At 36.8% G+C, this 17,075-nt stretch overlaps 1 protein-coding gene across 9 annotated transcripts in view; it reads left to right on the top strand.

Annotated features, from left to right (window-relative positions):
- Window positions 1-7,431, top strand: part of USP25 (ubiquitin specific peptidase 25) — a 170,232-nt gene extending 162,801 nt beyond the window's left edge. For 6 of the 9 annotated variants that reach the window (XM_018052748.1, XM_018052607.1, XM_018052437.1 and 3 more), the window contains one exon: window positions 284-7,431. In XM_018052748.1, the coding sequence (XP_017908237.1) occupies window positions 284-456 (173 nt within the window). In that variant the 3' untranslated portion in view covers window positions 457-7,431. The remainder of the gene's footprint in view (window positions 1-283) is intronic. The other 3 variants (XM_018052829.1, XM_018052795.1, XM_018052677.1) reach the window with 1 other exon arrangement.

The following is a 17,075-nucleotide window of genomic DNA, read 5'->3' as shown; positions in this document are numbered from 1 at the left end:
GGATTCCTGAGTTGTTGGGATTAAAAGGTGTTAGAATTAGATGTTAGTTATTATCATTTTAATATTCTGTGACATTGTTACATTCACATGATTTTTTTTCTTATTTACAAACTAAGCTATACATACTGCTGTTGCCATTCATGCTTTACTTCCTCCTAAATGGCAATGATTTTGCATGCTTTGAAACAAAATATCGGCTGCCTACTCTAAATTACTAAATCTTGTTGAAGATAATTTTTCTCCCTGTCAGTTTTTAGTTATATCTGATTGTTTGTGTTTGCAGCAAACCTCCAAGAGAAGCTGACAGATTTTCTGCCAAAGCTGCTCGATTGTTCTACGGAGGTTAAAGGTTTCCATGAGCCGCCTAAGTTACCTCCGTACTCCACACATGAACTCTGTGAGCGATTTACCCGAATCATGCTGTCCCTCAGTCGAACTCCTGCTGATGGAAGATAAACTGCACATACTCTCCCTGAACACACTGTATAAATGTTTTTTTAGTTCTTAGCCCTTGCCTTCCTGTCACAGGGTTTGCTTGTTGCTGCTATAATTTTTAACTTTTATTTTAATAACCGCAAAAGACAAATTGACTCTACAGACTTTAGCCAGACTGCAAACAATAAAGCTGAGAATCGCATGGCGCTCAAACTTTGTTTTAACCAGAACTGATGTATGATTACCAATCCAATTGATTTTATTATGGCAAAACCATGCTTTTGCCACTTTTCTGTTACAGTATTACTTTGCCTTTATCTTTTCTTGATCTACAGCTTTCCATTCAGTCTGGATCCTCCGTGACTATAGCCATTTAAGTGTTCAGCACTGTGTACAATACATAATATTTGGTAGCTTGTAAATGAAATTAAAGAATAAAGTTTTATTTATGGCTACCTATGTGTTTGTAAGCAGGTATATTATATATTAGTGTATTTTTTTAGTTATATAAATGAATTTTTTCCTGGGGATTGTTTATGGGTGATTAACAGATTAATACAGACTTCTAATTTTGCTCTAATGTTAGCACATTAGAAATTTGCTGAGTATTTGATACTTAAATATTATATTTTTGACTAAGTTGTTATACTTAGTATGGCACCTAAACCTGTTTTGAATTCAAATCAGGTTTTAACCGAAGTGAGCAGCTGATACTTAAGTCAACCACACTGAAACTTTTAACCTTTTCTTAAATTAACCTTTAATTTTTTTAATGTATTATACATATAATATAGCAAAGTGATTATTTCAAGAGATACCAGAAAAAAAGTACTTGAATAAGGGCTATTTAATAGTGAAACTTATGAGAACTATGTATATGTATATATTATATATGTATATATACACATACATACACACATACACACACACATTCTTCATAATGGAGGACAGTGTTTGCATTATATAATCATTCTATTTTTGTAAATTGTATACCACTTTAATTGCAAATGTTCTCTACTAATCAATGCTGTGAAATGGAAGTTGATATTGTTGAACTAGAAATTATATGAGTATCTTCCCTGCGTTTATTTACTTCCTTTTCAAAAAGGAAAAAAACTGTAGAACATTTTATAGGTGGAACTGCTGTTTAAGATTAATGAAGTAATATTGTGAATGAAATCCAATGCTTTAAAGGTAATCATGCTACCGACAACCTATTTTTGAATTTATAAAAATTTCTTTATAAATGATACTTTGTCAGCATAGTAAAATATATCATTATACTATGTGTATGTTTGTTACAGCGTCGCCAAAACTAGTGCTTTTTATAAGTGCCTCTCATAAAAGATCTGGATGGAGGAAGAACAAGAAAATATTAAGCTATTATATAATACTCCTTATAAAGGTATCAATGTATTGCTAAGGTATTAGTGATAAATTGCTATTTCTTTGTAAAGTTAGATTTTGTATATTATAGCCATCAGAATGTGTTTTGGTTTAGATTTTAAATTCTCTACTTAGCAGAATTAGTATTCTGCCTTGATTTTCAAGTCTTGTTGAAAGTTTAGAAACTTCATGTGTATCATCAAAGCATTTATAAAGTATCTTCAGCATTTTATGATATTCTACCATAACAGTAAAGTCATTTGTGTATAATTGACTACTGAGACACAATTTGCTAAACATGATATGGAAATTACTTCTTTTATAAGGTACATCCAGGTAAGTATTATATTTACTCTGTAATTAAAGCCAGTTTATTCATTCCTAATTATGAATCTGAAGTTCTTCTTTTAAAAAGTGACCTTTTTTAAGACCTGAGGAAGCAACTCGTTTTTGTATCAGCTTTTAATCTAATGGTTTAGATCAGTGAAGTTTTCTTACATTATGTACTGGATTAAATATAACTTAGGGCTAGTAATTTAAAAATCAAAACCTCATAGAACTGTTGTCCATGGCAGATTTCACTTTGACTTAATGACTCTCATTTTTATTACTGTAGTACTCCTTTCCCACTCCCCAAAAATTACATTTTGTAAAAATTTAATGTAGAATTCAAATGGAAGTTAAGACTTGGAGGAACTTATAAGATTGTGTATAAGGAGACTGTAGCCACCAGTGAGCCTGAAAGCCTGTAATTCTTTTCAGATTTGTTAAAATACAATGCACTAACTACACTAAATAACTGCTTCTCAAAATGTCTCCAGACCAGCAGATTCAGCATCATCTGAGGACATGTTAGAACTGAAAATTCTTGAGCCCCGCATCAGAACTACTGATTTAACACATGTTAAGCTTGAAGAGTTAACAAGTTTCAACAAGTCCTTCAGAAGATTCTACTATCTGCTGAAGTTTGAGAACCACAGTGCTAAATAATCCCCAGCACCTTTTTGAACCCTTGTTTATTGGTAACTTCATTATTTCTCTCACTGACGCTTTCCAGGAAGTAACTAAAAATCCTTTTCCTTAGTTTTAGATTTACTAAGACTAAGGTAGATTCTCTCCTCCTGTGTCTGATTCTCTAGAAGTTCAGTGTCTTTGTGATTCAGAATCGTTGACTGTGACCTCTGAGTCCTGTTGTCATCCTCCAAAAGTAAAATCCCACAGGATACTTGGGAAGAGTGAGTAGGGCAACTTTGTGTAATTACTTTTTTTTGGATTTTTCATTGGTATGCAGATAAAAGTAAGAGTCATGACTGAGGGAACGATGTACACAGTTGGATGCACACGCGCACACACACACACACACCAAAATTTCGGATTCCCTATTTATTCCACGCACAGTTCTTCTCACACCTTCACTACTGTCCTTGAACCTCCCATTCGACGCTGCTCCAGTAAAATAGGATCTTAATTTACCAAGAAAGTTAAGGAGCTTGGGTATGACCCCCTCCGATTTCTCACCCCCATACTTGTAAATTTACAGTTAATTGTTAACCAGGTTGTGATAAGGAATAGACATTATTGATAACCCAATGTTACAAAGAAAGTATAAGTAAAATGTATGAAATGAGTTTATAAATTTAATTAAAAGTACATTCATTACATGGAGGACATATTTGCTCTTTGACAGAATTAGAAAACTCACTTTTTTTGCTTTGTATTAGCCCAAAAGCTGTACAATATATTTGTCCTTTAGCGAATGGCTTTCTTTCAATAATCTAGAGCCAGTTATGTACCCTTAACCCTAGTTGTGGATCAAAAGCATATGAGGAGCATTTCTTTACAAAAGGTGTCTATGTCCTCTCTTATCATGTGAATTCTTAAAAGCCTTTTACAGTGACAGATGTTTGAGAACATTGAGTAAATGCTTCTCCAACTTTAATTTTTCTAAGGATCACCTGTGGCCTTCCCCTCAGAGGCTGGCTGACTGAGCCTGGCTAAAGTAGGGCAGAGAAACTTACCTTCTGCATTGTTGCAAGTGACATGAAAAGGCAGGGAGTTTAAATTTTCAGATGACCCCCTCAGCCATACAGCATGCCCAGTTTAGTCTGTGCTCTAGCCAAAGCTGCTCTCAAATGTTTTTCAGTCCTTAACTCATGGACTTTCTCTTCTGAGTGGCTGGCTAAGAGTGCACGCTCCAGAACCAGACTGCCTGGGTCTGGATTACTGTGTTGGTCTTGAGTGAACTCTTCAACTCCTCTGTGCCTAAGTTCCTCCACTATAAAATAGGATTACAGTAAAAACTACTTTACATAATTCCTTTAAAAGATGAAGTGGGTTTCTATATTAAACAAAAACTCTCAGAAAGTGTCACAGTGTGAGTGTTGAGTTTATTGTCAGCCATTTTATAGTTTGTCATTGTTGGCTTCGGCTAGTAATTTTCAGAGTCTCTGCCTTCCTGAGACAGGCTTCTTTGCATTCGTCTCATTCTTTTGTTTTCTATCTACTCAAATGTTGTCAGGGTTTCTGTTCTTGGCCCACTTCTAACTCTTCATGCTTCCCAGACAGTCATATCAGCTAGTTTGTCGTCTTATACTGCAAACTATACTTCTTATAGTTTGTCTTCTATACATGCCTCTGATTCACAAGTTTGTGTTGCTAACTGAACCTCCTTTCTACATTTTAGATCCATGTGTGTGCCCATGTGTCTGTTCAACACAGAGACTTGGATGTTTCATGGGCGCTTTAAATTCCGCACATCCGAAATTGAATTCACCGCTTCTTCCCACACCTGATTCTCTTATTTTCTCTTAGAGAGTGATACACTGATTCAGAAATAAGAAGTTATTCTCAATTCTACTTTTATTTCTCCTTGATTACCAGGTGTCGACAGGTCAGATTTTCCCTTGCACATGCACCCCTCACTGCTGTCAATGAGATTTCTCATCTAATTTGGACAATTGCATTTGCCCTGAGTGGCCTGTCTTTGACCTTGCCACTTTAGTCCATCTTACATACTGTTGGCAGAATCATCTTTCAAAGTGGTTTTGCATATCCATCTTCCTTTGCTGGCCTCAACTCCTTTAGAAGGAGATAGTATCTCCTGTTTTTTGTAACCCTAGTATCTGTTAAAATGCCTGGCAGATTAACAAAGGTGCAGCCTGGTCCTCCAGTCACCTCAGACCGGCCTGGTCTCGCATGATAATCAACTAGCTGCCTGCAGCTGTTTAAATTTAAGCCAAATAAAAGTAAAATTAGCCATATTTCAAATTCTCAATAATGACATTGGCTACCTATTGGACAACACATTTTAGAACATTTCTATTATCGCAGGAAGTTTCGTTGGATAGAAGTACTTCCAAGCGTTGCTTATACGGACATCTTCAAACAACTTGTAAAATGCCAACCTAAGCAAACTGGCCTTAAGCATTTACGTCTCCTTATCTTAATCCAGCCATGAACCACTCACACATCTGCTCTTCAGAGAGCACCTCTACTGGGATATATCCAGTTAAAATAGCCTACACGAGTTATTTCAACAGGGGCAATGTGGTAGAGGCACTAGAGGTAACCCAGGGAACCTAATTGCAGGATGTAGCTACTGTTCCTAGGAGTAGGAAAACAAAAGGTGAAAAGAGGGCTTCCCAGAACCTTGGAGTTCCAGAAAACAGGTCTCCATGGAGTTGGTGTTCAAACCCCTGAGAAGGTTCACCACCTAAGTGCTCTCTGAAAGCTGAATGAAGACGAATCAGTTGAAATTATTAGGTCGCTAGTAGGACTGGCAAGCAAAGACAGAGGTAGATCTTGTTTTCCTCTTTCTGCCTTCCAGCTTTCCTAATGAAGTGCAACAAAGAGATCTGTAAAATGCATTGCAAAATCCCCACCCCAGCGTCACCTTTTACCAAAGGGTGGAGCTGGAACTGAGAGACAATAGGAATACAACCTACACCCGAGTTTCCTCTCAGATTTCCTTCTTATCCAAACATGTTACTCACTGAAACCCTAGATGTTCAGAAATGTATCTACAGACCATCTCTGGGAACTCAAATACACTAGTTCTGATTAAAATTTTGTTGCTCTCTTTTTTTAACCAAATGAGACCTTTTAATGATGCTATTTAATGCATTATTTTGTTTAAATCAGCGGTGGAAGGATGTATGAATTCATGCCCATTCACTCACATGTTTTGCTTGTATGCTATATGCCGCAGTATCTGCCAGGTAGTGTATTTATCAAACTTAGACAAAAGTAATAATCTACCAAAATTCACATGTCTTCCCAGAGTTAGACACCTGCACTTAATAGAGCTTAAGACTTTCGTGTTGACTCCCTTGGACATCTTGCTATGCATGTGCACATATACATACACACACATACAAGTGTATCTACATGACTTTCATACAAATTTTAAAACATAATAGGTGCAGACATAGTTCCCAGAAACTGTGTCTCTTACTGCTCTGCAGTATTGATTATAAGGAAGATGTCCAATATTTACTCATGGACATACAATGTAGGCTGCTACTTACATCTTTGTCTGTATTACTTTAATCCTTTCTGTCTTTCTGCTAAATTTGGAGATGTAATAGCTTCTGAGTTATGAAGTATACAGGCCTAAAATTTTGAGCTAAATCGTTAAACTGTCCTTCACCAAGCCATTCCTCTACACTGCTGCCGCTAGTGCATGAGAGTTTATTTCTTTACAGGATCAACAGCATAGAATTTTGTCAGTTTTTAATACTTTTCAGAGACAGCCAAAAATTTATTGTATTTTTAAAATTTTTAATGAGAATATATTTCGGTATGGTAATGGCTGTTTGTACTTGCTTATGATCTTTGTGCTTTTTCTTTTGGGTGTTCATGTCTATAGGTTTGCAATATCTCATTTTAGGAATCATTCTGTATTATACACTGCAGTTTTCTTCATTCTGTCATTTATTTTCAGCTTGCTTATATGTTACAATTTTATGACTTTATTTTTATGTAATCAAATCTATTGACCTACTTTAAAATTTTTGCCTTGGATATCATGTTTAGAAAGAAATTTCCTTGTTCAAGATTATAAAAATACCCATGTTTTCTTCTGATATTTTTATGATTTCACTTTTTATGTCAGTCTTGAATACAGTTGGAAATTATGAGGTAAAAATTTACAAATTTTTGCCATTATCTAATTGTCTATAAAATATTTCTTTTCCCTTACTGATCTAAAATGTAATCTCCACTAGATAATAAATTTTTATATTTGATATTTATGAACACTCTAGTTCCACTTAATGTCTTTGTCTATTCAACTACCATTACTAATTTAATGACTATTGTTTTAACATGTTTGTTTTATAGCTAATATACATTTTCACAGTATCTAATATGTCACATTACTCCCCAACACAGATGCTCTTAAATACTCAATTTTCCCCAGAGTTTTCCATACTCTCATAGATAAACTAAATTATTCAACCTTTTTTTAAAAATAAAATTCCTACTAGCATTTTTATTGTAATTACATTGGCTTGCATAGATTGGCATATAGAATAATCATGGTGCATTTACAGTGATGAATCTTCCTGTCCAAAACCAGTATTTTGTATCCTTTTATTAAATTCATGTATTCAGAAGAGTTTTAAAATTATTTATTGTGTTTAATTCTAGGTGTCTTAAAATGGTTTAATGTTGCTGTGGTGGTTACAAATGAGCTGCTTTTTCCATCTTAAAAAAAATGCTTTCTAACTGAATATTACTGGTATAGAATAGCAGCTCTCAAACTTTTTGGTCTCAGGACCTCCTCACATGAAAATTATTGAGGACATAAAAAAGTTTTGAGCAAATTACATCTGATGTTTACCATTTTAGAAATTGATTTTGAAGTATATATTTTAAAATGATTTAAAAAGTCAACATTTATGTTAAAATGATTTTAAGTGGAAAAGTAGCTCAATTTTAAGCCTTGTTTTTCTTTTGTAGTCTGGTGAGCTTAAAATCACAAGCCTGAGGCTTGAGAGGAAATTAAGTACTAATTATAACTATCCCCACCCCTTAAAATGATTATTAAAAAAAAGAAAATGATTATGAAAATTATGCTGTGCTCACACTTCCACACAGCACATAGGATTAACGTAAAATTTGGACCAGCAAGCATGATTATTTTAAAGATAGGAATCACTTTTCAAACTGGTCATTTAATTTCTTAGAAAAAGAAGAATCATCTAACCATTTCAAACTTCAGTGTGCCTTCCCTAGTCCTGGAAATTTAACCCAATAAAAATATTGCTCTCTGGTTGGATTGCACTTCCTGTAGCCCATATTTTGAAAATGTCTCCAGGAAGAAAGCATGTTCTACACTGCCCTCAAGCAATGCCACCTTGTATGTCCATTGTCCCAACACTGAAAAGAGTTGCTTCATATTTTTAAAATCCAATTTTAATGGTTATTGATGTCAAGAAACTTATTCTGATACCAGCTGTTCTATGATGGCTAAATCACGGATGTCTATAAATCTTTTAGAAGATGATATATGGGGAGTATCTTTAAGATCTTGGAACAACAATGGACTTCTTAACAGAAAAGGAATTAAACATAAAGGAAATATTTGATAAATTTAATAACCACGTGACATTAAGAATTCTGTCAATCATAAGATTCCGTGAAGAGACAAGGCAACGCAGTGAGAGAAGTTATTTGCAGTATGCAAGATGGCAGTGCAGTAATAAAATTAAAGATTGGATTTGTGGCTTGGGTGAGATAATTTTGATAACATACTTTCTAAAATGTAACCAGATCCTTTTTCATTAAATATATACATATATATATATATATATATATATATATATATATATATATAGTTAAAGAAAACTCCAGTGACTGCATTTTTCAACAAAATGAAGTGACAGACATTTTCATAAGCTACAAAATACTACTGGATGGAGCCAAACTGCATGCAGCTATTGTATTTTGGCAAGACTTTTGACAGGTTTAGCAAATATCAGTAGGTATCAGAGTAAAAAAAAAAAAAAAAATCTGTACATCCTAATACCCCCAGAAAATAAATAGCCAATAAATATAAACAAGGCCTTGATCTAATTGGAATCTTCTGCAAATAGGTCTGAGAAGAGTGGTTAAAACAGGGAGAATGCTCCATTAGCTTCAATTTGTGGATGGGTGGTACCAAGGGACATGTGTAAAAAAAGTGGAGGAGGCTGAGGCTATCTAAGCCTCAAGGAAGTAGAAAATGCTCAAAATCAAAATTGCTTCTGAAGGGCAAACATCATTCTGGGGAAACTTCCAGAAAAGTCTCTGGCTATAAGAGGCAAGATTTTCATTTAAGATGTGTGCGCTAATTTCTTCAGTTGTGTGCAACTCTATGGATCGTAGCCTGCCAGGCTCCTCTGCCCATGAGATTTTCCAGGCAAGAATATTAGAGTGGGTTGCCATGCCCTCCTCCAGGGGCTCTTCCCAATCCAGGGATCGAATCCAAGTCTCTTACGTCCCCTGCATTGCCAGGCAGGTTCCTTACCACAAGTGCCACCTGGGAAGGTAATTTAAGATAGTTTTAGTTTTCTTGTCCATTACCCAGATTTTGAGATAGGAATTTAATGCCCTGAGATCATCATTTTCTTTCTTCAGATTCTTCAGTACACTTCGGTGTAACCAACCAATCCCTTGATATAACAAGTTTTCAGCAAAATACAGCAGCAGCTACTGAGTCACTCCTTCCACAGGTGACTTCATATGATAATCTAAGTCACAGTGTTAACCACTGCAGTCCATGGACTTACCAGCATCCTCTTTATGACAGACATCAATCCGTTTTAATTAATCAAATTGAAGATAAAGATGATAGATTACTCAAGATTCAGTTACTCTGTAGCCTCTTGATACCAATAACTACATTTATGTTAAATGAAGGAAGCATAACTGAGTTGTGAGATAAGATAATAATTAAAACACAATTATGAGAGGAGCTGGAAGGTGACAGTCTAGGACAGAAGTTGGCAAATCAGAGGAGGTGTCACTGACCAGTAAACCTAGGAAGCCAAGTATGACCAGCTGCTGAAGTGGAGCTCTGAAGAGAATGCTCCTAGGTCTACAAAAAGGTATGTTGTTCAGTCGCTCAGTCATGTCCAACTCTGCATCCCCATGGACTTCAGCATGCCAGGCTTCCCTGTCCTTCATCTCCCAGATTTTGCTCAAACTCATGTCCATTGAGTCAGTGAGGCCATCCAACCATCTCGCCCTCTGTTGTCCCCTTCTCCTTCTTCCTTCAATCTTTCCCAGCATCAGGATCTTTTCCAGTGAGTCAGATCTTCACATCAGGTGGCCAAAGTATTGGAGCTCAGCTTCAGCATCAGTCCTTCCAATGAATTTTCAGGGTTGATTTCCTTTAGGATTGACTGGTTTGATTTCCTTGCAGTCCAAGGGACAAGAACCTCTCCAACACAACAGTTTGAAAGCATCCATTCTTCAGTATTCAGCCTTCTTCAGGGTCCAGCTCTCACATCCATACATGACTACTGGAAAAACCATAGCTTTCATTTTATGGACCTTTGTTAGCAAAGCAATGTTTCTGCATTTTAACAGAAGGTATACCCTGTATACAACTCTGCCATGATGATGGGCCTGAAGCAACTTACGGTCACAGATCTGGCAGTTGAAGAAAAAGCTGGGTGTGGGGTGGAGAACAGGTGCAAGTTGGAACCTGTCGGCACCTCTGTGTATCAATCAGCACATCTAGTAGCCTTCAGAGAACAAAGGCTCATTCACTTCTATTAATACTTTCCTAGTCTTGCAATTCTTTTGTCCATGCTAACTAGCGACCACTCAGGAAGGATTCTAGAAATGGACTTTCAGAGTTGTAGAGTTCAGGCTATGACGAAGACATAGAAGAAAAACATAACCACAGAGAAAAATTATATATATATTTTGTTGTTGTTGTTATTTAGTCACTAAGTTGTATCTGACTCTTTGCAACCCCATGGACTGCTCCTCTGTCCATGAGATTTCCCAGGCAAGATTCCTGGAGTCAGCTGCCATTTCCTTCTCCAGGGGATCTTCCTGACCCAGGGATCAAACCTGTGTCTCCTAGTTGGCAGGCAGATTCTTTACCACTGAGCCACCTGGGAAGCCCTGTTACATACATTGTATGTGTATATATTATGTATTATATATATGTCTATGTGCTAAGTCATTTCAATTGAATCTGACTGTGCAACCCTATGGAGTGTAGTCTGCCAGGCTTCTCTGTCCATGGGATTCTCCAGGTTAGAATACTGAAGTGGGTGGCCATACCCTCCTCCATGGAATCTTCCTGACCCAGGGATCAAACCCACATCTTTTATGTCCCCTGCATTAGCAGGTGGGTTCTTTACCAGTAGTGTCACCTGGGATGTCCATATATGTACAAATATTACATATATGTATATGTATATATGTATATATATATATATAATACAAAAATATCTGAGAATTCAATAAGAACAGTGAGCTTGAACAGGGGCTTTACCAAAAATATATCCAAATGACTGATAATCAGAAAAGTGTTCAGCCTCATAAATAATCAGCAAAATGGGAATTAAAATCACAATGAGATACCACCAAACACCCACAAGACTGGCAAAAAAAAAACCAGCCAAATACTGGTGGATATGTGTATGTAGCAACAGGAATACAAATTATACTGGTGGGTATGCAAATTAATGCAACATCTTTGGAGAAGTGTTTTGCAATATTTTAAAACATTGAAAGCTATGAGTACATCATTCAGTTTTGTTTTTAGCTTTTTTTTTTTTCAGGTCAGTTTCTCAGTCGTGTCCAACTCTTTTTCCTAAATACTTTTCTTAAATATATTTAGGTATATGTGTGTCAATTTACACCTACAAAAATGTTCTTGGAAGCAATTTTTATACTAGCAAAAACTCAGTACAGTTCAGTCAATCAGTCATGTCTAACTCTTTGCGACCCCATGGACTGCAACATGCTAGGCTTCCCAGTTCATCACCAACTCCCAGAGCTTACTCAAATTCATGTTCATTGAGTCGGTGATGCCATCCAACCATCTCATCCTTTGTTGTCCCCTTTTGCTCCTGCCTTCAATCTTTCCCAGCATCAGGGTCTTTTCCAATGAGTCAGTTCTTTGTAACAGGTGGCCAAAGTATTGGTGTTTCAGCTTTATCATCAGTCCTTCCAATGAATGTTCAGGGTTGACTTTCTTGAGAACTGACTGGTTGCATCTCCTTGCAGTCCAAGGGACTCTCAAGAGTCTTCTCCAACACCACAGTTCAAAAGCATCAGTTCTTTGGTGCTCAGCTTTCTTTATAGTCCACTCTCACATGCATACATGACTACTGGAAAAACCATAGCTTTGACTAGACAGACCTTTGTTGGCAAAGTAACATCTCTGCTTTTTAATATACTTTCTAGGATGGTTATAACTTTTCTTCCAAGGAGCAAGCATCTTTTAATTTCATGTCTGCAGTCACCATCTGCAGTGATTTTGGAGCCCAAAGAAACAAAGTCTGTCACTGTTTCCATTGTTTCCCCATCTATTTGCCATAAAGTGTTGGGACCAGATATCTTGATCTTAGTTTTCTGAATGTTGAGTTTTAAGTCAACTTTTTCACTCTACTCTTTCACTTTCATCAAGAGGCTCTTTAGTTCTTCTTCACTTTCTGCCATAAAGGTGGTGTCATCTGAGGTTATTGATATTTCTCCCAGGAAAAACCTGAAACAACCCAAATATCCATTAACCGTAAACTGATAGATTTCAGTTTGTTCATATAATGGAACACTATACAGCAGTAAAAGGAGAAAGAGGATCTTATAAAGATATGGCTGACTGAAAGAAATACGACAAAAGTGTATACAGTTTAATTCTGTTTATTTAACTCAAAAAACCCAAGTAAAACAGAAATATTTAGAAATGCACTAATGGCAAACTGAAATCAGAAAAGGATTGCCATGTATGTCTGGGTAACAGTTACTTCCAGCAGGGAGGATAAAGGTGTGATTGGAAAAGGACACCTGAGAGGTTTCAAGACTTGCTTCCAATTTTGTAGGATTTAAGAAGTTTTAATTTTATGTTTGCATGAAAGTTTGTAGTTTGAGTTTAAGTCTGCAGTTTGGAGGAGGATTAATCTCCAGAGATTAATTTGATTAATTAATCAAATTAATTAATCAGAGATTAAATTTGACAGTCATCATATCTGAGATGCAGTTAGTCAAGGGAATTCATGTTACGTAATTAAGTAATGTAGAGAAAAGAGAGGAGAGCCCACGATTGAGTTCTGAGGAGTATTAAAACAAGTCTTTTGTTGGAACGAAAACCAGTCCTGAAAACAGAGAAGGCTCGCCAATGAAGTAGAACAATCTGGTGTCTCTTACTCCAAGCAGAAGAATTTTTCTTAAAGTAGGAAGCTGTCATTTAAGATGAGTGTTTCTGGGTAAAATAAGGACAAAGAGTAGGTGATGTTGACAAGGGTCATTTCAGTGGCATGGTGGAGCCGGAAAGCACGTTGGAAAGACTTCAAAAATTTAACAACATGGCTGAATTGATAATTTAAAAAATGTTTGAGGAAGGGATGAAGGGATGGTCACACTGAAATAACTTGATTGTTGTCTTCTAAATTCCCAGTAGGTGGTGTCATAATACTGTATTTAGAGAATAGGGGTTTTTTTCTTTTTAATGAGACAGAGAAAGAACAAAATACTTTTGAACTAATATGCTTGCTCAAATCTATGTACTTTCTTTTTAAAAGTTTTTTCTGTAAGATGACACTATTATGAACATCTTAATTCTTTATGGTGAATCTGTAATTCACATTTTTATAAGAAAATATTTAGTAAGTGATGACTTTTTATTCTTTTATTCTCTATAGTTATATAATAATACATAATCAGTCAAAAGAATGAGACGGCTAAAATGTCTGCCTCCCAAATTTCCCAGTATATTTTTTTTTACTCTTATATCTTAGGTGAAAAAAGAAACTGTTTTTGTCCTGAGAGTCAAACAGGAATGCCAGGCCTGTCATTATAACCATTATATTTTGCACTCAAATGTTTTCTACTTTTAGCTTCTCTTTTGAACTATCTATATTATAAATGATTGGCTTTGTGGAAATCCAGCTGTTTATAGTTGAATTCAGTGTACTCTCATTCTCCCTACATTACATTTCAGTAATCCTTACATTTGCTTTGTCCATATAATACATGCAGTGAGATAGTTATAACTCAGTGAGTAGTATGGTCTCTCTGAGAGGGTGACTGTCAACAACTGTGTAACCGTCCATGTTTTTTGTGTCTCATCGCTTGGATTATTAATTCCCTGGTGGCTCAGACAGTAAAGAATCTGCCTGCAATGCAGGAGACCTGGGTTTGATCCCTGGGTTGGGAAGCTCTCCTGGAGAAGGCAATGGCTACCCACCCCAGTATTCGTGCCTAGAGAATTCCATGGACAGAGGAGCCTGGTGGCCTACAGTCCACAGGGTCACAAAGAGTCTGACACGACTGAGCAACATTTTCACTTTCACCTAGATTACATACTCTTGGAGGATCAGACCAATGGATTAGTGGGTGTTTTTTTGTTTGTTTTTTATTTTTGTAACCACCACAATGTCCCTTCTAAACTATGAAAACTTATTAGATATCTGTAGTTACTAAGCATTTAAACTGACTTCTTGAAATTTCCCTACATCATAAAGATTTGATGTCCACACTATGAGATCTATTACTTTCCTAATTTCATACTTGTGATACCTCAGTAATCATGAATCTGAAGATGTATACTCTCCGTGGTGTTAGTCTTTGATGGAATAATGAAAATTCTCCATCCCCAGATAACTGTTACTACTTCATCTGTCTGGCAGTTTTGTGGAAAAGTTCACTTCAAAGGGTTTGCTTTATTTAAACTGACTCCACATTTGCTTGATGGGAAAGATACTATACCCTGGGCTTTTGTGAAAAATAATCAGCAGCAATTATTTAACATGCAAGCAGCTGAGCTAGCAATACCAGTTGGAGCAAATAACAGGCTGGCTCAAAAACATAAAAGAAAAAATTTGGAGAATAAAATGTCCATATGGCCTTTTTTAAAGTTCTGATATATTCCTGGAATCTAGAAGGTCACACACACAGGAAAGGCTGTGCCGAGGCCAGGAAAGACCTAAAAAATCCTTAATCTCTCACATAAAGGAGACCAAGAAGAGCATGGTGTCTTGCAAAGTGGAGACGATAAGAGATTCGAGTGCACAGAGCCTATGTCTGGAATTTATACAGCAAGGTCATTTTGAGTGTTTTCTGAGGTTAAAGATGTAAATTTTATGTTTTTTCTTTTTCCCTTCTAGTGTCTTTCCTCACTCTAGTGATACTTTCCTCAGATCAGTTTTTGGCTTCCCCACCCAGAAATACAGTGTGATTTTTCACACCCCACCACAGCCCACATACACACACATATATACTGGGTGACCTCAAAGACTCCAATTAACTTTATGCTAAAAGTCACAGAAATAAGTGCTTACTTCACACAGCTCTATGACCTTGCCTTGAAGGTATAGTCACATCTAAGTCTACTTCAGTCTCCTCTTCAGCACCTTCAGGTTTTACAGTTGCTTCCTAGAAAGTGAGACCGCTGATAAGACACTTCAGTTCAGTTTAGTCGCTCAGTAGTGTCCAACTCTACAACCTCATGAACCGCAGCACGCCAGGCCTCCCTGTCCATCACCAACTCCCGGAGTCCACTCAAACCCATGTCCATTGAGTCGGTGATGCCATCCAACTATCTCATCCTCTGTCGTCCCCTTCTCCTCCTGCCCTCAATCTTTCCCAGCATCAGGGTCTTTTCAAATGAGTCAGCTCTCCGCATCAGGTGACCAAAGTATTGGAGTTTCAACTTCAACATCAGTCTTTCCAATGAACACTCAGGACTGATCTCCTTTAGGATGGACTGGTTGGATCTCCTTGCAGTCCAAGGGACTCTCAAGAGTTTTCTCCAATACCACAGTTCAAAAGCATCAATTCTTTAGCACTCAGCTTTCTTTATAGTCCAATTCTCACATCCATACATGACCACTGGAAAAACCATAGCCTTGACTAGACGGACCTTTGTTGACAAAGTAATGTCTCTGCTTTTTAATATGCTGTCTAGGTTGGTCATAACTTTCCTCCCAAGGAGTAAACATCTTTTAATTTCATGGCTGCAATCAACATTCACGGTGATTTTGAAGCCCAAAAAATAAAGTCAGCCACTGTTTCCACTGTTTCCCCATCCATTTGCCATGAAGTGATGGGACCAGATGGCACGATCTTAGTTTTCTGAATGTTCAGCTTTAAGCCAACTTTTTCACTCTCCTCTTTCACTCTCATCAAGAGACTCTTTAGTTCTTCTTCACTTTCTGCCATAAGGGTGGTGTCATCTGCATATCTGAGGTTACTGATATTTCTCCTGGCAATCTTGATTCCAGCTTGTGATTCTTCCAGCCCAGCGTTTCTCATGATGTACTCTGCATATAAGTTAAATAAGCAGGGTGACAATATACAGCTTTGACATACTCCTTTTCCTATTTGGAACCAGTCTGTTGTTCCATGTCCAGTTTTAACTGTTGCTTCCTGACCTGCATACAGGTTTCTCAAGAGGCAGGTCATGTGGTCTGGTATTTCCATCTCTTTCAGAATTTTCCACAGTTTCTTGTGATCCACACAGTCAAAGGCTTTGGCACAGTCAATAAAGCAGAAATAGATGTTTTTCTGGAACTCTCTGGCTTTGTTGATGATCCAGTGGATGTTGGCAATTTGATCTCTGGTTCCTCTGCCTTTTCTAACACTATTCCACTGTTAATGGAAATTTTCTGATTAGTTAACCTCTATAGTTCTGAAAGTTGATACTGATAAATACCTAATAAACACTTCATTTGTAAACCCAAGTAGAATCAGTTGTATACACTCTATCCTGAGTCTAAAGGGTCAAATAAGGTTGATGTTCATTTGAACCAAAAGAAGATAAAACATATCAAATATGCCCATGTCCCTAGTTAGTGTAAAGTGACCGGCCTACCACCCAAGAGAAAAGAACGACACTGTACTCCCAAGCCTCTCTCCCAAGTACTCTGATCTTGCTTCAGATATTTGTCTGAGTCTCCTATGATCACCTAGTGCTGCTTGGGTCAAGAAGCCTTATGAACAAAGGGTCAACTGTGAATAAAAATTAGCCAAAGAAAATGAAGTGTTTGGACAAATAATAGGCATAAGGTCATAATCTGTCATGCCTTGTT

This window comes from Capra hircus, chromosome 1 (genome assembly GCF_001704415.2).
Source record: "Capra hircus breed San Clemente chromosome 1, ASM170441v1, whole genome shotgun sequence".
Lineage (NCBI taxonomy): Eukaryota > Metazoa > Chordata > Mammalia > Artiodactyla > Bovidae > Capra > Capra hircus.
This window is presented reverse-complemented; position numbering and strand designations above follow the sequence as displayed.